Source organism: Galleria mellonella, unplaced genomic scaffold (assembly GCF_026898425.1).
Source record: "Galleria mellonella isolate WM207_F2 unplaced genomic scaffold, CSIRO_AGI_GalMel_v1 utg33, whole genome shotgun sequence".
Taxonomy (NCBI): Eukaryota; Metazoa; Arthropoda; class Insecta; order Lepidoptera; family Pyralidae; genus Galleria; species Galleria mellonella.
Genome location: NW_026442079.1, coordinates 10,133,712 through 10,158,796, shown reverse-complemented (window position 1 = coordinate 10,158,796; position 25,085 = coordinate 10,133,712). Strand labels below are relative to the sequence as shown.

General features: G+C 31.0%; 1 protein-coding gene across 5 annotated transcripts in view; it reads right to left on the bottom strand.

Moving 5' to 3' along the window:
- Nucleotides 1-25,085, bottom strand: part of LOC113518464 (GRB10-interacting GYF protein 2) — a 74,276-nt gene that overhangs the window by 10,749 nt on the left and 38,442 nt on the right. For 4 of the 5 annotated variants that reach the window (XM_052896719.1, XM_052896721.1, XM_052896722.1 and 1 more), the window contains 11 exons: nucleotides 9,340-9,621; nucleotides 8,542-8,775; nucleotides 5,708-5,788; nucleotides 5,491-5,600; nucleotides 5,281-5,353; nucleotides 3,855-4,076; nucleotides 3,156-3,236; nucleotides 2,092-2,221; nucleotides 1,539-1,733; nucleotides 800-923; nucleotides 335-443 (listed from right to left, as the gene is read on the bottom strand). In XM_052896719.1, coding sequence (XP_052752679.1) covers nucleotides 335-443; nucleotides 800-923; nucleotides 1,539-1,733; nucleotides 2,092-2,221; nucleotides 3,156-3,236; nucleotides 3,855-4,076; nucleotides 5,281-5,353; nucleotides 5,491-5,600; nucleotides 5,708-5,788; nucleotides 8,542-8,775; nucleotides 9,340-9,621 — 1,641 coding nt within the window. The remainder of the gene's footprint in view (nucleotides 1-334; nucleotides 444-799; nucleotides 924-1,538; nucleotides 1,734-2,091; nucleotides 2,222-3,155; nucleotides 3,237-3,854; nucleotides 4,077-5,280; nucleotides 5,354-5,490; nucleotides 5,601-5,707; nucleotides 5,789-8,541; nucleotides 8,776-9,339; nucleotides 9,622-25,085) is intronic. The other variant, XM_052896720.1, reaches the window with a different exon arrangement.

Sequence of the window (25,085 nt, the reverse complement as noted above, 5' to 3'; positions counted from 1 at the left end):
TCTTAAATCTAAAATGGTGCATTTTTCATACAGAGAAAGTAAGTCACATGAGTTAATCATTTGCACTTTCTTTCTATGTGATACATAATGTTTTTTACTATATCTACGAGGAAAATAAAGAGCTTTGAGTTTTATAATTCTATTTGTATTCATCATCATCTTCCTACCCTTATCCCAATCATTTGGGGTCGGCCTAATATGATTTGATCCATATTTCAAAAAGTTTTGGTTTTTAATTTTAGAAAATATGCAAAGTAAAATGGTTTTACTATAATTTTTAGCCCTGTTATAGACGTAATTTCAGCGTAGATATAGTAAAAATATATGTATTAACCTTGACCTCCTGATAATCAGATCCTGAAGTGGTGCGAGGATTGACTGCAATAGCCGGAGAGCACAGGTCATCTGATGGTGTCACCATGCCCACGCGCAGTAATTTAGACCTAATTAGGGAGCAAACAGTAATAAACAAATATCCTAAGCAAAAAGTAATCAGACTTTTGTTATATGGAATAGCAAACACGCCTAGAGCCTAACTCTGATAAAAATTGATAACCTTCGCCTACCGACATGAACAGTATCATGAAAAACGCAGATTACACTGTGATGTTCATGGTTCCTCTCATTCATTGCCATTCCTGAAGACTGTCATATCACCCTTTAAACTAACAGATAGTCGTACTAGCACAAATGCTTGATAGCAAAAACATGAGTGGGACAAATGTACACAAATAGACGAATTTTAGCACATGAATTTTTACACAATTTCCCTCTGGTAAAATCGCACCAAGCTACTCACCTCCGTTCAAGGAACTGCCTGGCAAAATCGCTAGACTCCTTGGTCTCGCCTAAATAGCATTTGACGTAATCCTTCACTTCGTACGGCGACTCGATATCTTTCAGGAAACCAACAAAAGTTGGCACTGTGATGACAAGAGCAAAAATTAAAGATCAATAAATATAATAGTACTATAATATTTAGAACGCCGTGTGGTCCAGGCATAGAATGGGCTACCCCTTCCTTTCTCGCGGGTAACATAAAAGGCGACTAAGGGAATTTTAATGGCCGAGGGACAACAGCATCTCTCTTAAAAAATCAATAAAGCTTAGAGCACTTGCTAACTCGACTACCAAGCATTGCATATAATGGCAAAACCCTAAAGTGGGAGGCCTATGTTCAGCAGTGGCCTGTTATTTTTTTTTTAACGACTTATATGATGATAGTGATGCTAAAGAACTAATAATACTGTTAATACCTATATAGACATTATATATAATTCCAAACTACTTAACCACAGCTTGTAATATTGTTTAACGGATAAAAATGAAATAATAACCTGCGTTATTGGTTGATTTATATCCTACTTAGAAGCAATAGTCTCTCACAATCAATGAAGATATAGCCTACGATTATAACGATGATCAAATGGTTTGGTACAAAGTTTCGAGTTCTCCTTTTGCGTTTCTTTGCCCCTTAAGAGATCCCGATAGTGAAAAATGGTAAAGCAAACTTATATACTTCTAAAAAATCTATTCACCGTCAATCTTGGAGCTCCAAGAAGACAGCACATTGGTGCACCAGTTCTCAAATTCCGCAGCTGGCGTGCTTTCCTTCTTAGGTGGGGCAACGGTCACCGGCTTCTTCTTTGTCTTGGGCTGTTCCACTTTAGGAGGTTCTTGAGGCTTCTCCGCTGGTTTCGGCTGCGTATTTGGCTGGGTGTCCCAGAATCCACCTATCAAATAGAAAAATTATGTTATAAGTATGTACTATTTAATTGTAACCTGAATGGATTCGTATAAAAAGCATCCTTGTTTAAAATGCATTTTAAATTTAAAATGCACAGACGTATATAATAATATTATGTCTACTGTTTAAATTTACAATAGTTACTAGTAATTTTCTTACAAACTAATCATCAAAAAAAAAATAACATATCATTATGTTATTAACTACTGTATGTATCAATGTTAGCATCTCGCTGATATGTAGAAGGTTTGGCAAGGCACATGATCGTGCTATACATCTAATAAATATATTGAATAAATAGATGTCAATATACCGCATAAAACATGCATATTGTTTAGGTATACCGGTAACTCCATTGTGAGCATTGCCCCAGGGCACGTGGTTGACAGAAGCCTGTGCTTGAGTGCCGGCTTGTGCCTCCTCCAGTGCCTGGGCTTGTACTGCCGCCACTGCTGCCTGCTTACGAGTCTCAGCCTAAAAAAATATTTATTGGATAAAGTATACAGAGAAAAATCACCAATCAGACGGTCCACCTGATGGAAAGTGATAACTGTCGCCTATAGACATGAGCAGTACGATGGACATAACAGAGTATACTGTTTCGCCCATGATACCCCCCATGCGTTGCCATTCCTGAGGACTCAGGTGTACGCTAAAAAATATATAAACAAAACATTATTAATGATTGTTTCCTATAAAAAAAAAAAAAAACTATTTCAATTATGACAAAACCATTTAACTAAAGAGCTAAAAATTTTATCAAGTTCTGGGTGTAAATTAGAGGATAAAGATTAACATGGGATATAATTTTTTAAGCCGATTAAATCAATCAATCTACTATATCTACAATATATAAAATTTGGATCACAGGTAGAAAGGCTACATACTAACTTAACACATTTTTATATAACTAAATAACGCAAGAAAAATCGCAGAATACATCTATAATAATCTATACTAATATTATAAAGAGGAAAGATTTGATTGTTTGTTAGCAATGGAAAAACTTAAAAACTACCCAATTGATTTAAAAAAATGATTTCATATTATTTTCGAAAACTCTATCTACCAGTATGAAGCCGGACCGGATCAATAGCATATATAATAAATAGCTTGAATAATAATGTATAATATTTACTATATCGTGTACATTTGTACATAAAGTGCATATTGTATATCATATCGTGTACTTCTGCAGATATCACTGGTTATTCGATTACAATTATTTTATTTAATTCCGCTACCATTAGTACCTATGGATACGAGTCCCAAAATTTAAAGATTGAATATTTAAAGATATTAAATATTTAAAAATTGATCGACTAACCAGTGATATGGATTTCCGCAAAATAATACCTAGTTCAATATGTAGATGAGAGATATCCATCAATTTAATAACAAATCTCACCTGAATCTCGGCTAAACTTTGGCCAGGTATGTTTACATTGGTCCCTTTCTTCTTTGCCCAACCTAATCCAGCCTGCATTTCCTGTCAACAAATTATTTACATAAATATGTATTCAATTTTGAATCTACAATAATACATGCATACAACAAAATTGTAACCATGTAATGTATGTATATAGAAAACATTTGAAATTCATATGAGAGGTCTTAATAGGAGGGCTGGAAACCAAAACCATATTTTTTAAAACTTAATATATATCTGCACCTAAAATATATGTTTATTACGGCATCACGCAAAAACTAAGATGGTAAATTCAATGCAGTTTTAAAAATTCTGCTGCCATTGGGAACGATCCCGTTCTTTATAGTAGTTTGCCATAGAGAGGATTTTACTAGTACCCTTGGCAGGTAACCGCAGTTTGGCTTTTGGTGATACTTCAAGAAGGCTGCCCATACCTTGACCATTAAGTTTCCTTAGTCGCCTCTTACGACACCCACTGCAAAATAAGGGGTGGCACATTCTATATCGGAAGCACAAGGCAATTGATATTGTCTCATGATTGAATATAATTATTTATTTCTTTGAATTCTGTTGAATCCGACAATACTACTATTGTACTCGAATACACACGTATTCGAGTCAATAATCGTATCAGCCTGAAGCGGCACATCACTGTTGCTTTGCACATTTATTGATTACCTGTTCTCTTGCAAGTTGTGCAGCTTGCTGCTGAGCGATTATCTGCATCATCTGGTGTTGTTCCTTCATCTGCTCTAGCTTCTTCTCGCGTTCCAACCGTTGTATCTCGGACAATGTGAGTCCGTCCTTATTAGTAGACTGCATAGTTTGGTTGGCTACCGCTGACCATGGAGCCTTCTTTATCACAGACTCCGATGCTTGGCGTTGTTGCTGCTGTTGTTCCTACATACACAAGTGTGTCTATATAGTAAAATTTTGCAATAAAACCTTATTTATACTAGAGAAACATTATCTAAAAATTACTTTCACAATACTATTTTCTTTCCTTTCAAGAGTATATTTTCTGTATATTGGCATCTATTTCGGAGTTAAATTTTGTTTGTTATTTAAAATAAAGAAAAAGCTTCTTAACTTTTTCAAATTAATTTAATAAAATTCAAATTAATATGAATAAAATAAAAATAAGAGTAACTTCCTGCCATATTATGACATGTAACTGTCAAAATAAACTTTTTTATATTATTTGATTTAATTTAAAAGTCCTTAGTCTAATAAAAAAAATGTTTCTAAACTTTATGTAAACCGTACTAATCAAATGGCAGTTCTGTATATAGCTGATCATTAAAGTGTCCATTATAATTTTGATCCAATTGTTAAGGGTAACATACAAAATGGCAATAACATAAGGATTAAAGAATTAAGCGTGTTATAGTAACTACAGACTGACGAAACGTGATACACAATATAACATACACTGAAAGAATTTGCCGTTCACATTGTTACATTGTATCATGAAAAGTTAACATACTTTGTAACAAATTATCATAAACTGGAGGCCTTGGCGCACGATCTTCACTACAAGGATTAAAAGTCGCGTGAGTAACGATTCGTGACACGAAAAACAAGATCATCCATTTCGTTATCACCTTTACAATATTTACAAGTATATATTAGATTCCCGTAGATTTTAATTGCGAGAAAAGGTTACCGCCTATTTTGATATCATCTTGATGTCTTTATCGTTCATCTAGATATAGGGTTCTTCTGATGCACATACACTTCCGTGTCACTGAATAGAGTCGCAAAATGCGCAGGACAGTGTGGATGGCGGTTTCGAAGACACGCTTGTGTAGACTAAACTAGCATGGAAACAAGCTGACAACATGGAGTGGAAAGTACGGATGACGACGAATCGTATTCGCAGTAGACTAGCAGAAACAGATCCACGCAGGATATTTGTAGCAAAAGCATGGGTCAGGTGCACGATGCAACCACCCTTGCAATTAAAGGTAAAATAAATGATTGCACCAGTCTGTACCCAGCATTATTAATTACTATGTAGAGCGATAATAAAGCTCCTTTCCGATAACAAATGACTTAATAATTATTTTATTTCTAATTAAAATAGATCAAAATATAGTATTACCTGTTGCTTCTTGAGAGCCTCGGCTTGTTTCCGTTTCTTTTCTTCTTCGGCAGCTATCTTGTCATCCTCTTTCCTATTGCATAATAATCTAATTGTATTCAACAATATCTACTAGAAATAATTATATTTCTATTCTAAAACATGATATATTTACGTTATCCTAAAATTAGAATATTTTTAAAGTAAATCGTTAAATTTATTAATACGCACTTTTTACGTTCAGCCTCTTCGATAACTTTGGCTTCTTCTGTCTTCTTTTTGTCTTTATTATTGCTCTTTTCTGGACCCTTAACAATAGTAAATCCTTCTTTCAGCCATTCCTACAGAAAAATATAGAATTATTAAATAGTGTAACCTTTTAAATTTTTAAATTTTGGCATTTAGAAATAAAAGTTATCGACAATGCTTAAAAACTTATGATACTCACTTTTTTCTCCTTTTCGAGTTCTTTCTTATTTAGTTTATCTTCTTTTTTGCTTTTTGTAGGCGAAAAATCATCTAATCTTTTCTGTTGAAAAAAATATGTTTTTATTATATAAGATTATTAAGATTTTTTTCCTACTACAACATCTTACTAATATAATAAAATTGTAACTATGTCTGTACATGGGGAATATTTAAGAAAAAATAAAATGAGGGGTCTCAAAAAGGCCAACCGAAATCTAAACTATATATTTTTTAAGTTGTTGCTTGTTTGTTCAATCATAGTTAAACAGTTAACAAACTTCAAATACATCATCATCATTTCAGCCATTATCTGTCCACTGCTGGGCATAAGCCTCCCCCATGGACTGCCATAAGGAGCGATCTTGAGCCACCTACATCCACTGACTCCCTGCAATGCATTTCAAGTCGTCACTCCATCTAGTAGATCGTCCTACACAGCGTTTGCCCATACTGGGTTGATACTCAAGAACCTTTCTTTCCCATCAGTTGTCGGTTCTTCGTGCTATGTGACCAGCCCATTGTCAATACAGCTTGCTTATTCTTCGGGCTGTTACTTTTATGTTACTTAGGTTCTTTTGCGGATATCCTCGTTTCGGATTCTATCACGCAAAGAATCACCGAGTATAGCCCTCTCCATAGCCCGCTGAGTAATTTGAAACTTTTGCATACGGGCAATCTTATAGGACTATATTTCGGTTCCATAAGTCATCACTAGCAACACGCATTGGTTAAAAACCTTCGTCTTCAAATTTTGAGATATTTTGGTTGAAAAGATGTGGCGTAGTTTTCCGAACGCTGCCCAACTGAGTTGGATTCGTCGGTTGACTTCTCGGTTGAAGTTGGACTTACCCATTTAAACAACTTGTCACGGGTATACATACTCGTCGACAACTTCGAGCGTAGTGTTCTCAACGTAACCGGTATAGGTGTGACATAGACGTTAGACATGATTTTAGTCTTGTCCATGTTCATATTAAAACAGTAGCTCTTACCTGTTAGGTAAGACCTACCTGTTGAGAAACACCACTGAGAACATTAATCATAGTATTCAGATCCTCCAGGGATTCCACCATGATAACTACGTCATCGGCAAATCAAAGGTCAGTGATGTAATCACCATTGATGTTTATACCATATCTTTTCCGGTCCAAAAGTTTGAAAACATCTTCCAATGCAGGTATAAAGAGTTTCGGGTATAAGACGTCACCCTATCTTATACCTTTCTGCACTTGGATGGGTTTCGTTTCTAGATCTGTACTTGGATAGACATCATAGCCTTACTGTACATACATTTCAACATTTCGATATACCTATAGTCAATCTGGCACCACTAGAAGGACTGTAGTACCACCCATGACTGAACCGAATCAAAGGATTTCTCATAGTCCACAAACGAAAAACATAGTGACAGATTATATTCTTTGATCTTCTGTATAATCTGTCGTAGCGTATGTATGTGGTCTATGGTGCTAAAGCCATTTCGGTAGCCAACTTGTTCGGGTGGCTAGAAGTCGTCGAGTTTGCGCGTAAGACGATTAGTCAGGACTCTCGAAAACACAAAAGATATCCTTTATATATATATAAATTAATACAAAGGATACTTTTATGTAACATTTTTGGCAATGCCAAATGTTTAAATCCCTTTCCCGTAGGTGTTGTAAGAGATGACTAAGGAAACTTAATCGTCCAGGGTTGGGGTCCCTTTTAAAAGAACACCAAGGTCTAACTGTGGTTGCCAATCCGTCTGCCTAACGTGGTAACTACTGGCAAGTATGAGGGAGGCCTATGTTCAGAAGTGGACAATTAACGGCTGATATGATATTAATGATGATAGTTGGCACTAAATTCGAAGAATACATCTAGATTTTAATACCCTATAATTAATTATTCAGATTACAGTCAATATTTATGGTGTGTAATATATATACACTATAAATGTTAACAACAATCTGAATAATTCAGGTGTTCAATACAATAACTAGGCAATGTATACAATATTCAGGAATTGTATAGATCATATACTGTGAATACCTCCATTGAAATATTTATTTATTCTTGGATCATTTAAAGTATTCACAGGAAATTTCAAATTATTTATAACCAGTCTTTAACTAAAAAAGAGTATATTATAGAAATCATAGTAAAATCAGAATTATAGTATTCAGTACTTTGCCGTGGGTGTCGTAAGAGTGCAAAGCATGGCAACTACTGACAAAACCACCCAAGGGGGAGGCTTATGTTCAACAGTGGACAGTTGAAAGCTGATATGATGATGAATGCTTCAGTAACCAGTAATTCGGCGATTACTTTCTTTCTGCTGTTTTTGTTTTTTTTTAACAGTTGTTCGTGCCGTTTATTGTAAATAAATATAATCAATTCTATCTCTTCCCTGCTCTCATCTTTCAATCACATAACCGACTGTGTAATCGGTATAGTATAAAATAGCCTAGGAACAAAAAAATTAAATAAACTATATTTCATAGATTACGTATACGTTTTATATATTGCAAGTCCAAGTTTTTTATAGAATATCGAAATATACAAATTTTCGATATAAAAGATAAAATGTCGAAATATTATATATACAAATAATTTAGCAACACACATACATTGTATTGATTTGCATACGACACTTTGAAAATATGAATATGTTATTCGCCTTTTGGTCAATACCAAAAGGCGATTAACATATAACAATAATATTAACATATTATTGTACCATCACAGTACAATATTTCTTAGTTACGGTCTGTAAAAGACTGTAATAAATATGGGCTAGCATAAGATGAATTATACATCTTATTTATTACTGACCTCACTTTTGACTGTATCTTCTTCTTTTTTCACTTCATTGTCATCTTTCTTCTCTTCTTTACTCTTCTTCGTTTTGCTCTTAGTACTATTATCTTTATTCTTAGCCTTTTCGGACTCGTTCTTGGATTGTTTCGATTGTTTGGATTCAACGGTTGATTTAATTTGATTTATTTGAGGTTTGCCGATTGTTTCTGCAGGCGGTGGATTTGCATGCCTTTCAGGCTTTGATTGGACCTAGTATACCATATTATAATTAATTAACGCCACAAATACTGACAATTATATATTTATTGCATATTATATTGATTCATCGTTGATATTTCAACCGCTATATTAAAAACGAAAATGTTAATGAAGAATTTACACGGAGATTTTATTGTTTCTTTCATAAAAAAAAATCGACTCAGTTTTAATAGTGACAGAAAGTAGTAAAGGTAAAATGTAAAAGTGACAGAACATCTAAAGGCGTATATTTAGAGTACAGTATAGTATAGGAACGAATTAGCCATGTAGTCACGGCATAGAATGGGCCATTATATTCTTGTGGGCATAGGAAGTAGCGACTAAGAAAATTTAATGGTCGAAGAATGGGCGGCAGCGTCCCACTTGAAAAATCACCAAAGCCTAACTACGATTGCCAGCCCGCCTATCAAACGTAGCAGATACTGGCAAATCCTTCCTTAGGGGGAGGCCTATATACAATTCTATTTAAAAGTTCAATGTATACTAATAGAGAAGTATTTAAGCAAGAAAACTATGTATGCTGAATGCTGTAAAAAGTATATTAATAAAATTTACCGAAGATTCTTTGGGTGTACTTTTATCAGTGGCAGCGGGTTTTATGATGTCTTTTTCGTACATAAGCTTCTGCAGTACTTCCAAGTTTGGTGTTATATTTTCCGAAGTCGAGAAGGGCTTCGTAGATGACAATGTTGCTACTGGCTGATCATTGATAAAGGGAATATTTGGCTGTGAACTGATGTTCTGCGTTCCCCGTATTTGCGCTAGGATTTGGTCTTCAGTCTTAATTTCCTTGGCTATTTCTTCGGGCAGTAATGGGCTTGATGCAATGGCATTAGGCTGAAAATTACAGTGATATAAAAAATAAACATAATAACACCACACCGTTAGTAATTAGTAAAATAAATTATGGCATAAACTAGGATAATTAGTAGAAATGTATTGTTAGTATACAAAAAACAGCATGTATTTTTATCGAATTCAATCACTTTAAAATAGAAGAAACAAAAGGTAGTATTAATAATAAACAAATAAAATAATTTAAAAACCTTTTTAACTGATTTAGTTGTTATTTTGATAAAAATACACGCCAAGATAGTTTACATACTAATAGTGACAAGTGTAGAAAAAACATAGTACAAATAACATGTTTAATAATTGGCATTACATAACATTGTAATAACAGTGCACTAAGTAAGTCTGTATACAAAATAAAATCAGCATATTTAGAGAAAATATTTTTATAAACAAAATAGGCCAAGCAAAACGGTCCATTGTTAAAATTCTAAATATTACTCAATAAAATAAAAAAATTGCCAGAATAAAAAGTTCTAAGCTTCTATTTACTGTATAATATTATTATATGATGTTTTATATATTTATTAATGTCATAGATATATAAATGACAAGGCGAAAATAAAGAATATTGGGCCGGCAACTAAACTAGACCACATTTATATCTTAAAAAGTAGTTCATCAATTTTAATATTGCCAATGCCAAGCGATATGCTTCTAACTTCACTGTACATTGGCCATATTGTTTTCATCGTGACAAGACACGTTTAAAAAATCTGTTTATATTTTTAATGTAAATTCTATCTCATCCATAACATAAATATGAAATGAGAGTCAAGTACAATAACCTAAGATTTTTTTATTTCATATTTTGAGTCCCCAATAGCCCTACTATGAAGTATCTGCAGACTGTTATTCTTTCTGGAACACCCCGTATATGGAATAACGGTGGAAGAGACAGGTTGGTCAAAACAAAACAGCTAATCCAAATAAATGATCTGAATCAAATGGCAAATTGTTTTCCCATCGGAAATGCACCACAGCCATATAATTAACGATTCTTAGTTTTGACTTCAAATATTACAATACACACGACGCGCGATACCAACGCACACTCAATGGCACCTTTCATCGTAGGTAGTTTTCGTACGCTTGGGGTGTTGAGCTTACACAGCTGATTCCGCGCGTCGCGGTAGGATTTTGATACGTGTATTACACTGCTGTTTTTTTTATATATTTTATAGTATTTTACTATAAAATATTATTATTTCTTTATATTATAATAAATTATAATACATTATAGACTTAGATTATATAGATAAGAATCTCGAGCCTCAAAAACGGTCTCAACTTTTTGTCAGCTAATTGTCAAATTAGTTGACTCTTTTTTTAAAAGTGTTCTATATAATTACGCACACAACGTATTCATCATCATCATATCAACTTTTAACTGTCCACTGCTGAACATAAGCCTCCTCCTTAGGGGGGGGGAGGGTGTTGCCAGTGATTGCCACGCTTGGCGGGCGAATTGGCAACCGCAGTTAAGCTTTACAAATGTTTTAAGAGGGACGCTGCTGCCCATCCCTCGCCCTCCCTTAGTCGCCTCTTACGACACTCACCTTACTTGAGGGTGAATTATTATATGCCGGGACCACACGGTAACACAACGTACTATATTTAATTATTTAATAAATAAAATAAGATTTTGCGCACTAAAAAAGAGTAAACATAAGACAAAAAATAGAACTAATAAAGGAATCACTTCCAACCGATAAATATCTTCAATTTTAGGCATAAATACAATTAAAAATATTCACATTACTTTTATAATAAATTCGCGCACTTTTTAATGTAACAAGTATTCGAAAAAATTCCCCCCAATTGAATTAAAATTCCCCAAATAAGGTGAAATTTTTCAATAAGAATTTATTTTTTTTAATTAAAATTTGTAATTTATGCTATTTTTAATTTACATATATTATATTTAATATAATATTTACATAGGTAAGTAAACAGAGATATTATTGAGTATGCTTTCAAAATCGATATCTGAAGATCTGTATATATTTCAAATATGAGTCCGCTGTCACAATTAATAAGACCGATCACTTTTTTTTTATTTTATTTATTATTTGACCAATTGCTTTCAAAATCGGTATCTGAGAATCTACATACACTTCAAATACGATCTATATCAGGTGTCAGAATTAATCAAGTAAGTAGGCACTAGATTTGTTTAAAGTGATAAAAGTATTTATTTGAATAAGGATTAACAAAATGGCATTAAGAATTTAAACTTAATAATAAATTTTAATGAATAATTAATTATAAGATAAAACACAATTTAATATTTTTTTACATTTAGTCAACTTCATTGCAAGTTACCACCTTAATTAATTGTAAAACCGATACATGTTTTCAATTTACAAAGATACTGAGATATTCTGAGATACTCAAAGAAATCAGTTAAGTAAAAATAAATTCAAAATGGCCGTTACTTTCAGTAACATTATTTGTTCATATTTAAAATATACAAAGGACCACATAAAAGCGATTTACAACCTTTACTTCAAAATTTTACTAGCTTTTAAAGCAATATGAAAGAATTGTGACGTTCTATTTCCGCATTTTTATTATTTATCTACGCATTATATTTAATAAGTAAATAATATATAAATAAATTATTAAATATATAAATAAAGGTAAATATTATAAAGGATTATTTAATCCTAATAATATTTTAAGTTACGACTTTCACCAATTTACTTTAAAATAATTTCTAAATTGGTAACTCCGTCACGTACACAAATGTATGAAAAAGTTGACGTGCTTTTTTCGAAGCATTTGTATGGAGACGTTCTATCTATATAATCTAAGATCATGTTTATATATAATAAAAAAAAAACAATAGGAAAAATGCTTGAATGTTTCCGGAAAGAATTTTCACTGGTTTTCAGTCCAGAATAATGATCCGAAATCAGTTTCAGTTTTTGACAACCTGTCCCTTACACCCTGTATATACTATACGAGGGTAGATCGAAATATTCGCGACCTAACACATAAATACTTGAACTATTTTAATGTAACTGACCTCATTCGATTTGCCAGAGACCAGAGAATAACTCTGGTTGTCACATTGTAAAATTCTATCGCAATAGCATTATCTGTTTTTAAATTAAACTGAATTTTGTTAGCCTAAATGCAGCGTTTTTAAAGAATGGAGAAAATTGAGCAACGTGCAGTCATCAAATACCTGTTTAAAAAAAACTAACCCCAAAAGAGATTTACGATGATATGTCAACAACATTGGGGGAATCTATTCCGTCTTATACGACTGTGAAAAAGTGGGTTGCAGAATTTAAACGCGGACGAGAAGGTATTGAAGATGACCCTCGCTCCGGCCGGCCTATATGACGTCTACGACTGAAGAAAACTTTAGGAAAATCTTGTGATCTGATATTGGCAGATCGGAAATTGACTATCAGGGAGATTGCAGATACTATTTGCATCTCGTATAAACAGGATTCTAAGGTTTCTGCGCGGTGGGTACCCAGATTGCTTTCAGTTAAACAAAAACGAATACGGTTCACGATTGCTCGCGACTGTTTGAAAATGTTTGAGGCTGATCCACAAGATTTTTTGACCAGATTTGTGACAATGGATAAAACCTGGGTACACCACTACGCCCTAGAGTCAAAACAGCAATCGAAGCAGTAGAAAAAACCTGAAAAACCGACTCCAAAAAAAGCCAAAGCAATTTTGTCAGCTGGCAAGGTGATAACGTCAGTTTTTTGGGATGCTAAGGGAGTCATCATGGTGGACTACCTTGCAAAAGGTGAAACTATAATCTCGGCTTATTACTGCACCCTTTTACGTCGTTTGCGTGAAACAGTCAAAGAGATTAGGTCAGGATTACTCAGCAAGAAAGTGTTATTCCATCAGGATAATGCACGCGTTCACACGTCTGTTGAATCTATGGCTCAAATTCGTGATTGTGGTTTTGAATTACTGCCCCATCCCGCCTATTCCTCTGATTTGGCACCTTCAGACTTTATTTCTAATATAAACCTAAAAAAAACACTTTGAAGGTCAAAAATTTTCATCAAATGAGGAGGTCGAAGCTACGGTGGGTGGCTTTTTTGAAGGACTTAAAACTTTTTTTATGACTTGTATACAGGCGTTGGAAACCAGATGGAAGAAGTGCATTGAGTTAAGTGGAAATTACTTAGAAAAATAAAATTACTTTTGTTTATATTTTATATTGTTTTCTTGCTGAGGCCGCGAACTTTTAATCCATCCTCCTATACAAAAATATATTTACCTACTTTCATACTTAACCTTGTTATTTCGTTTTTGATACTTATTATCAGTAATTTTCAGTTTTCACATTTTTGCCTATAGCATATAAGCCTAATAGTCTACCTTCATGCCAAATATCAAGTTTATGATATTATGGATTCTAAACAAGCTAAGCCTTTAATAACTCTATCAAATTTCATGTATGTAGGTTAAATAGGTTTTGAGTGGTAGGGCATCAAAAGTAGCTTGAAATGATTCGTGTAATATTACGCTCGCCGCTGTGTCGACATGTTCCTTTTTCTTTGAACTTAGCTGGAGACGCTGCCGTGTCTATATCGTGTTGAGGGTGTAGTTGAGTTAGAGGTAAGTATAAAGTTTGTGTAATTTACAGTTTACAAGCGCCATTTTATCTACAATGAACATACGCAAAACGATTGCCAGCATTTATAGGTCACATTTAATTAGATTTGTTTTAAAACATATCCACTCTGTTAATTAAAACGGACCACAAGATCACTGTTAGATAAAAAGGACTAGTTCAATTTACCGTATTCATTTTTTTCTCTCTAAATAACTGATAAAAAATATTGTAAATAGTAAGTATTACAAAAATATACTAAAAATCTGCTAGGAAAAAACGTAAAATGAAAAAAAAGAGAAAAGTCGCTGCGATAAGTGATGAATCTGATAGTGGATTTTTCTATTTTTAATACACAATGGTCAACTAGTTGAAATAACAGGATATTAGAATTGAAATAATAGTTAAATTTGCAACACAAAATTATTTAGAATGGATATTCATATCAAAAATATAAAAAAATATATAAGATACTTAAATTGAGGAAAGCGCCATAGGTAATCGGCTACAGTGTGTGATTGCCATAATTGGAATTACGAAACTTGTACCCAAAATCCTAACATTTAGGATGATGGTACTGTGTGAAGTTTCAAGTTTTTAGTAGGTTTCTTATCTAGACTTCTATGTTCATTATATTTTACTTAATTAGTTTTTCTTTATATTTTACCTTGGAGCCTATCGAAGTTCAATTTAGCAACCTCGTGGTTCGAATAACATAACTAGTCCGCTAAATTGAAACAAAGCTCCGATCTCAGATTATGTTGATTATTGAGAAATATTTAATGATTAATATTTAATAAATACAAAGCCTAATACGTTTATTGATATCACACACTAAACATTTATAAATATCAATAAAATTAATATTTTAACTTAAAACAAATTGGCCCAAATTACCAAACTTTCTCTGCTAAATAAATAATAATAATATTAATAAATAATATTAAAATGTCATTAAAATGTAATGATCTCTCTTAGCTTGTATATTTTGAAGATGATGTGTGTATGTGTGTGTTTTATATTAAATAACAAAATAATATAAAAGATAATAAGAAAGCCAGACAATCACACATAGTGTAGCAATGGAAACATCAGGTAACAATGAGAAGAATCCAATGGCTAGAACTCCAATACAGATCCGAAGCCACTTAAAATTTCACAAATTAACTAATAATTAATCTCAGGGGCATGATATCAATTAAATATTTATATTATATTTATTATATACTACTAGAGATTGATAGCAAGTCTAAAGATATAAGCAATATCATGGACATGACAGTAAATAGACGAACAACAAACATAAGTAACGGTTGTAAAATCCCCTGATTGTCTACCACAAAACCGTAATACTAAAGCTTCGACCGAAATGTAATGAGTACGATATAGAAAACGTATTTATAATAATAAATAGACTATATAGAGTGTAACGTTCTTACCAAAATCGATCCTTTTTCTCGTCAAACTACGTCTACATAAAAATAACAAAAGTATTATTAAAATGTCAAAGAAAAATACGAAGTACACTTATATGAAACGCATTACACCAATAATAACGTTTCAATTCACTATCAGAGCACTTTTAAAATAATCAATAAAAAAACTAAACATTGTTCCTATGTTTTTGCCAATTGAAAGATAACTGTGACTTCAGTAAACTAAAATATGAACGTCCTTAATAGAACTCAAATTGTATGTGAGTCGTTATCCTACAGACATAATTATTGATATAGAGGGTAGTAGAGTAAGGAGAACCTTCTCTGAAATGTCCGTTAAAAAACGTTAAATTAAGATGGCGCTACGGTAACTGGTAAATAAATTTTAAAGGAAGTAAACAAAGAAAGCAAAACTGCTGCCTTTTAATAGTGAGCTTTTCAAAAGAAAAACAATGATATGATATATATTAATGCAATGTTAAATATCATTATAAAACCTTTAATTATGCAATAAATAGTAGAGATATTAAATATCTCAACTCGGCGTACTTCACTCCATTAACAACTGCTAAATTCATATCATACACTATTCAGGAGGGATTTGGAACTATTATTTACAGCTCACAGCTGGTTCCTTTTGTTACTATGTTGTATATGATAGTTCTCTTTATCTCTACAAACTACTCTGATAACTACAACTGAAACCCAAAAGAGTATCAGCTCTATATTAATATGTATGGTATTACAGTACTTAATCACATTTTATGCTTGCATTATTTTTATCTCTGGTACGGTATTATACCATAATAAATATTAAGAAATTGTGGAGAGTTATTACAGTGTAAGATTTTCGTTAACACGTCGTCTACGAACTACGTCGTTGAACAGGCATTCGTTATCAAAATACCAACTTTATAAGCGATTTTCAATAAGAGGAGGTTCTCAAAATTATAATATAGTACAGGTTTCAAAAATAAATATTTTGTTTAATTTACAAACAAAATATTAATTTTTAAACAGAGGTGGTGAAATAACACTATTCAAGTGATCAGTTCCGATACGCATTCGATACTAAATAAAAAAAATAATTATATGACTTACCACAATATCAGTGAAATTTCCCTTAACAAACTTTATAGTCACTTCTTAACAACGATAATAATATCCCGCAATTTAACGAAAAGCTTTTGTTTGTTTTAGTTAATAAAGATTACCAACGAAAAAAAAAACATATTTCCACACCAATGTACACCTGCGTTTATATGGAGATATAAGTGGCCAAAGTAGCCTTAAAATTGTATTACTATTTTGCGTGAGACAAAGGAAACACTGATACGAATTAGAAGAAACGTAATTTTTGCTAATTATATATATTTGAGGCAGAGCTCATTCGCAGTAGATTGTATAACAATAATGGACCATTTTACCGCCACATTCAAATTGCGACAAATCGTTCCTGCCCTATAATGTATATTTAGGCATGGAAATTATTGCTACTCGTAAGTCAATATCATTCAGTTAAATTATTTTTTTATATCACAGTTATATTACTTGTGACAAATGATGTAGTGATTTTTCACTCGTAATGACAAACTGTTACACTCGCTACTTACTATTGAAAGTGAAGTATAAATTATGATTATTATAACTAATGTGCTAAATTTTCTACTCGATCGCTCTGTTTAACTGCAATTTAATTTTACAATAAACAGTGTAACCGATAAAATCCTAACTTATCGACTATCTGGTTAAGCTATTCATTACGGTTATTTGCTATTGAAAGTGAAATAAATATTATGATTTAAATGATAAGAGCGAACTTTATTTCTAACCGAACATGACTATTTGCGACTTAACTCAATGATATTTTATAGCGTCTTTATTAAACCGTGTAACAGGTGTGATGTATGATATAACGTATCATATGATATTTCACATGCCACAAGTTAAATACTCCAAGCCTCCTATCTGTAATTTCATCAGTGCTATTGTATAGGCACATTTATGAAGAGACGTAACGGCAGTATCTTGTGTCATATGCCATTGCACATGCTAGAGGTGAGACAAATAGCAATATCTATATATTTTAGTTACAATATCTGTAAATATTAACCCAATAACAGATATATTGAATATCACATGCTACTTGTGAAATATTTTAGGCCTAGTAGGATGCCACTATACCTAATTTTGAAGCAAAACATGTGACAATCCTCATATAAATTCTCTTATTATTTGTAAAAAAAATTTTTAGAGTACAATTAAGGTGATTGTTATTAGCGCTTTATTACCTGTGCGCAAATACCGAATTAGAATAAATGAAATTAGGAAATAAAATGTGTAAAAATTTGAATAAACCTTAAACACCACTGTCTTGAATTTGTTATTAATATAACGTAGTTGTGTTCTTATAATATTATTGGTGTGCCTACCTACTTTTTCAGTTCAGATTACATTTTTATATTTAGTTTAATATTAACTAAAAATTTAGGTCATGGGTTTACGATATCAGAGAGTTCTGTAGCTGACTTTTAGCGTCATGATATGATGGTATAATTCTAGTAATTTTATTATCGTCTCATGCCGAATAATATTTATATGTAATGGTAAAAAGAAACTAATTACACTAACGTAAATATATCTTTATTAAACAAAATAATATATCAATCAATCATAAGACAGCACATTTAAATTTCTGGCAAAAGATAATTTTATGGTTATGTATAAGAAATAAAATTTAAAAATTTTAAAATAACCTAATATCAGTAATAATACAAAAATTATAAATCATCTTGTATAATTATTTATTACAACTTACCATAGTTTATTAATAGTATTTTATACATTCATCATCATATTTTATTATTTTAAAACAAATTCCTATATTTTGAAAACCATTATATCAATTAAAAAGTAAATCACTGAATAAAAAAAGGATAATATAGACATGCAGAAAAAAATAGCAAACATAAATATGAATAACGATAAGAAAAAAAAACAAATATTATGGGTAATAATTTAATTATTCAAAATTTCAAATATAATAAGTAATATTTCGTAATAATTTAATTATTCAAAATTTCAAATAAAATAAGTAATTAATATTTCGTAATAATTTAATTACTCAAAATTTCAAATAAAATAAGTAATTAATATTTCGTTACTTGCTTATCCTGGCTTCTCCGCTATAAATAGTGAACAGTAAATAAGAATTAATTTATATACATATAATTTTAAATAATCAATTATTGAAAATATATTCACATTAAGATTTGTAAATGCCTTAATTTTAATTAAAATCTTATTGTTAACAATTTTTTTTGTTTGTGATACAGCGACACCTATACCTACGCACTATACTACTAATTTTAAAACATCAAAGGGTATACAACTTCTATTGTAATTCGAATATTCACTTAGATACCTTATAAAGAAATTCTTGATACTTTAAAACTCATATACTTTTTAACGTCTACTTCATGTATATGTAATGAAGAACCTTAATTCGACTATAATTTAAAATATGTCATAATAAAAACTTGTGACACGATCACTAAATTATTCATACCAACTACACAAATTCACATTTTCATATAATACTCTGTTAATAATGAATTCTATATTTTAACGTATTGATCTTTAGTTTCGCGAATACATTTATTTTATGCAAAAGACCTAACATCTATTGGAGAAAAAAGTTTAAGAAGACATAAACTTAACATTGTTAATTTTTTTTAATCTATTTAATACTAATTAAGAACTGGAACATGTCTTTTTTTTTAATTTTTTACTTTTTTTAATTACTTCAACTTTCGTCACATTCAAAGCATATTCACTGGCATCCATCACAACAATATCTTCCCTCTTATTACCCTCACCACAAAGAACCTTTTCAATACAAACTAAATTAAACCTAGGCAAACAATTTGTCTTCACACTTTGGTAACTAAGTAGACAGAGTACAGTAAATTATAAGCAACAAATGTTAAACCGTACGCTTTATTGATACCACATACCTACCTACATTCAACTTTAACATTTTATAACATCTTTATTACTTTGCTATGCAGTCTTTAAATCAATTTTTCAGTCTTTCAAAGCAATAACAGCCAAAATTTTAATATTTTTATAAACTTAATTCTAATAAATTCGTGTCCGTTTACATAAGCATGATATAAACACGAGTGTTCTCATCACAATATGACAACAATTTTGTTGACGGCAATTAATGAAACTATATGAAACGAATGAAAAACGTAATTAACTCACACCTCGCCTTTTTTCGCCAATACAAGAAAACATCAATCTTACCTACAACAGAATTGTTGTATTAGGAAAATAAAAAAACAAATAATAAGAAAAAACATTATAATTCCTAGTCAGATCAGTTTAAATACTTATAATATGTAGTGTATAATAAACCACATCTGACATTAAACTACAATTACAGTAACAAAAAGACTCAGACTCAACTCTGTATAACTACTTTGTAATAACTCTTTATATTATAAAATAACACATTCAAAACTTATAGTGACAAAGACGACAATAGCCAATAAAAAATCACTTAAGTCCTGGCTAATGTTAATTAGATATACGTTTATTGAACTTAACAGGACTACACATCAACTTGATTTCTTTTTTCTAATAAATATAAAATTTACAAGGACTTGAAAGTTCAATATTAAACTTGTAATAAGTTCTTCTTCTAACATTGTATCCTCTGTTCCGTCTTTCAGTCTACATATTAGCCTGAAAACCACACGCGTCAATTAACTAATTGTATAATAAGTAATCGGACATAAATTATTTTAGGAATCATGAATCGACAACAACGATCAAAATACAACGAGGGTTGAACATGTGTCAAATACTGCACCATTTCATATAGAAGCAATTTTTTTTTTTATTCCACGGGTAAAAACATAGATGGATACGACAAGTGGCAACGATAGCGAGAATCTCTATCAAATATTTCCTGTATGATTTTTTTTTTTAATATTTCCAATAATACAGGGCCGCTCTATAATTAATTTATCTAATACTACATATTCCGTTATTATTTTTCTATATATATTATATATTATCCATGTTCTACGCAAATAAAGGACACTGATATGTATTCAACACTTTATGTAATTTCAACACTGCATTTTGATAGGATAATTGTCAAAAAATTATCTTCTATAAATCTTTATTATAATCTCTATAAATTTATAATAAACACTGGACATACAAACATTTACTCATTTCTATACAAATATTAGAAATTACTAATATTTATAGCACACGCCGTTGCTGATCACTCAAAATTCAACTTAACTTTTTAATAAAGTGACTGAACTTGTGACTAAACTTGTGTCTAAATAAAATTCATATTAAGATTTTTCACATTTTTTCACTAGGATCACCGCATAGTTACACAAGTAAGATGTTTAAGAGTCGTTCAATCGCCGCAAGCCAGTTTACCACAACGACACCATTGAAGATTTCAACATCAACGCAAATTTGTATTGATCTATATCACAAACTATATTTTGTTAATCCGGTTAAATGCCACTTATGTCTCGTTTTTAATTCAGTAACTAATATTATTGCTTCCGCAATGTAAATGAGAACGCACTGGCCGAGAGAGCTTAGCTAAACAAGTTTAAGTTCTGTGAAATCATACTGTCTGGAGATATTTTTTTTTTCAACGTAGCATATTTCATTGTAAACACTGATAAAATAATATTACTGATAATTAAATTGTAAAAAAAAGATAAAAAAAGAAAAAAATATATATAATGGATCTTAATGGCAATAGAAGACAAAACTATATTTTTTTAAAATTATTTGTCTATCTATCTATATATTTGTTGCGGAGTCACACAAAAACTATTTGACATAATTGAATACAGATGTATCCTTAACGGTCTAACTTAAAATCATAAAGCCTAACATGAAACGTTTTCCGAAATTTCGGGGCCGAACGAAACTAAAATTTGATGTTAAAATTACCGTTCCGTTAAAAAATATTAAAAATGTTATAATATCATTCCTTTAGACTTTTATGATAGGATTTATGCTTTATTTACTATACAATTTCGGTATGAACAAAAACACGAAATTGAACTCGAAAATTCGTAAATTCGTTTCATGGCAGACCCCCTGATGTATGTTTTCGTGCGAAGTTCTTAGGATCACAAAGATAGCTGTCCTCACTAATAATATAAATATAGAAATGGGTTTGTATGTTACATCTTAGGGTCTCAACGACTTAACCAATACCTATAAAAAATAATATATATGTGTACGATAACGGATAGAGAATAGACTACATTTTATACCTTTCAATAAACGTGTCACGTCACGATTACGCGTACAAATTCGCGGATAGATCTGGGAGAAATTGATAATTCGTTATGATTTCGAGTATGAATTATAAACACAACACTGCCAAGAATACATGTCAGTCAGCTTAACAATATGACTCAAAATTAATTATAATTTATTATAATTTTTATTTAATGATTAATCAATAACTGGCTATAATCCTTACTAATATTATAAATGTGAAAGTTTAACCTTAACGGCTTTAATACTATGAAATTTAGTATACACGTACTATATAAGAGGGAGAAGGCTATACGCTACTATTATATTTATCTCAGCTAATAAACATATCGCAGTCACGAGAAAGTCACGGGTAAAGACTATTGTTAGTATTTTAGAAAGAGAATACTACCCAAAGTGTAGTTAAGTTTTCTATAGTTTATTGTGTAGTAACAATGAAAAACGGAGTCAGAAAGTTGGATATTGATATAAGTATTTTAATAATCGAATTAGAATTATATCAAATCAGCATCATTAGACATAAATGGACCTTAGCTTATATTTAACGTTTATTCGATGTGATTTCATATTTATCTCAATTGCATGACAAATCTTGATTTTGAATTTTCTTCATACTTGTATGAAATTGTATACATACTATATATAATATATTATATTAACCAATATTCTAGAGAGATTGACCATCTACTCTCTATGACAGTGAGTGTGATTCGGCGAAAATTCTATATTCTTTTGAATCACTAAAAATAAAACTTTTACAAGAGAAATAACAAATGTTTGTATCCAAAAACCACCAATCGGGGATATTTATAAATGGTGATAAATTTCGACCTTTCTTTCATGAATTTATCTATTTAAAGTCTTTATTAAATACAAATATTGTGGAAAGATACTGTCTCCATTTTGTCTTTAGATATTGATGCAACTACGTATGCTGTCGTAGATATTGCGCAGTTCTATAAAGGCCATATTGTAGTGTTCTATCATATCTTTGAGCAATGACTCATCTTCGTTATATATAAAAATTCCGTGTCACGATGTTTCTTCACGATAAACATTGAAACCGCTAAACCAATTTTAATGAAACTTCAGAGATAGGACAGCTATTATCCAACGTTTGCAGATTCAGCTAATTTATCTATATATATTTCGTGGCAGATGTATGCCCAAATGTCCACATTCACACACATTTTATTACCACAACCCACATAAGCATAACCATGAAATAAGAATATCAGTTACCCATAAGTATTAACATGCTAAGATAATATCGTAACAGGTTTAAAAGATAGATGACATCACTACGTCATTACAAAAACCTGTTTAAAATCGATTAAGTATCTGTTCCCTTACAAAAAAAATCAAGTAGTCCCTCTTTATGATATTAATTAATAATAGAGAACCAATCACTGACTCCATATTGCAATTTTCTCCTAAATCTGTTTCTATTTTGCAAGCTTATCCTAATATAATCTAATGTTTCTTTATTGTACCATGCAACAAGCTTATCGGTGATGTATTTCTTAATTTGACAACTATCCTATCAAATGCGTGAACATTAAATACATAATAGAATGTAATAATAGTAAATAATTGTTGTTCAATACAGAAAATTGAAAAGACGATATGATATAATACATATCAATAAATATACGCAAAGTACATATGTATAAATAATTATAATTTCATAAATTTGTTATGTGGTTTGTAAAAGAACGCAAGTGTAACAATTAAATCATTTGATTAAAAAGGTAATTTTATTTAAAAAGTTTTTTATCGATATACAATATTAAATCTTTTTCATACAAATATTGTATAAAAGAGCTAATATTTCCATTCTGAAAAAAAAAAGAAACTAACAAGATACACACATATACAGATACGTCCATATAGTGTCCAGTCCAGCTAGTGTCCGTTTATCATCAGACAAGCTGTATGCTTGAATGCTGTTTATACTTTCACGGTATAAAAAAAAAACGCGAGAGTAAAAGCCATTTTTTGTAAAAAAAAATCAATTTAAATTGGCGAAGATATCATTACGTTATATTCACATAAATACAGACTAATTGCGAAAATTATAGTCTCTTAAAACAAGGTCATTATTTTCTACTTTATAGAAATTCATTTTGGATGTTGACTCAAGATTTTGAACCCTGGTAGAAGTACCAGATAAAATAATGATCAACCTAATCGTCGTTATTTGTAATAATAACACCTTTTTCCAATATTTGGTTGCAAAAACGATCCTGAGTAGTTTACCTACCAGGGCGTAATATTATACCAAATATATATAAGTGTATAGAAAAAACTAAAATATGTTTAAAAAGACATGTAATAAAAGTGAACTATTAATTATTGTATGAAAAATTAGTGTATGAGATGAAACTAACATCCGAATAAATCCTTTTGATTACTAAATATTTGAGAACCGCCTCCTTCATGAAATCGCTGAAGAAATCCTAAATCTTACTAATATAATAAAATTGTAACAAGACAATATCTGTATATAGAAGATATTTAAGAAAAATTTATACGAGGGGTTTTAACAAGAACTATAGAACCCAAAACAATATTTTTAAAATTTTTCGTTTTTGTTTCGGCATCACACAAACTTAATGTGGTTTTCCTACCTGAATTTCTAAAGGTCTAACTTAAAATCTGACATGTTTTATCTAGTCTATAGTCACCTACCTGCTTTCAAACTTGACGCGTACAAATATACGAGCACAAGCTAGTTTGCAATTAAAATGTAATTTAGAGTACAAAATATTTTTCAAATATTAAGAGATATCCTTATAATAGGATACTATATAAACTAAATCGTCGCGTTATGTACATATGTATAAAGTTATTATATTAACATTAAGTAATACACCCTATGCTGGACCTCTTTCAAAAATGTATAAGTTGTAAACTACTATAATTTTAGATTATATTTTAGCACTGTATAGCACACTCTGTATGGAAGTTCTGGAGCCAGGAAACAGTAATATGTAATCCCTATAGTGATAATTAGTACAAAATTGTTAAGTTCAGGTAATGTAACATAAAATTAAAATGCTGAACCGACGTACAAATAT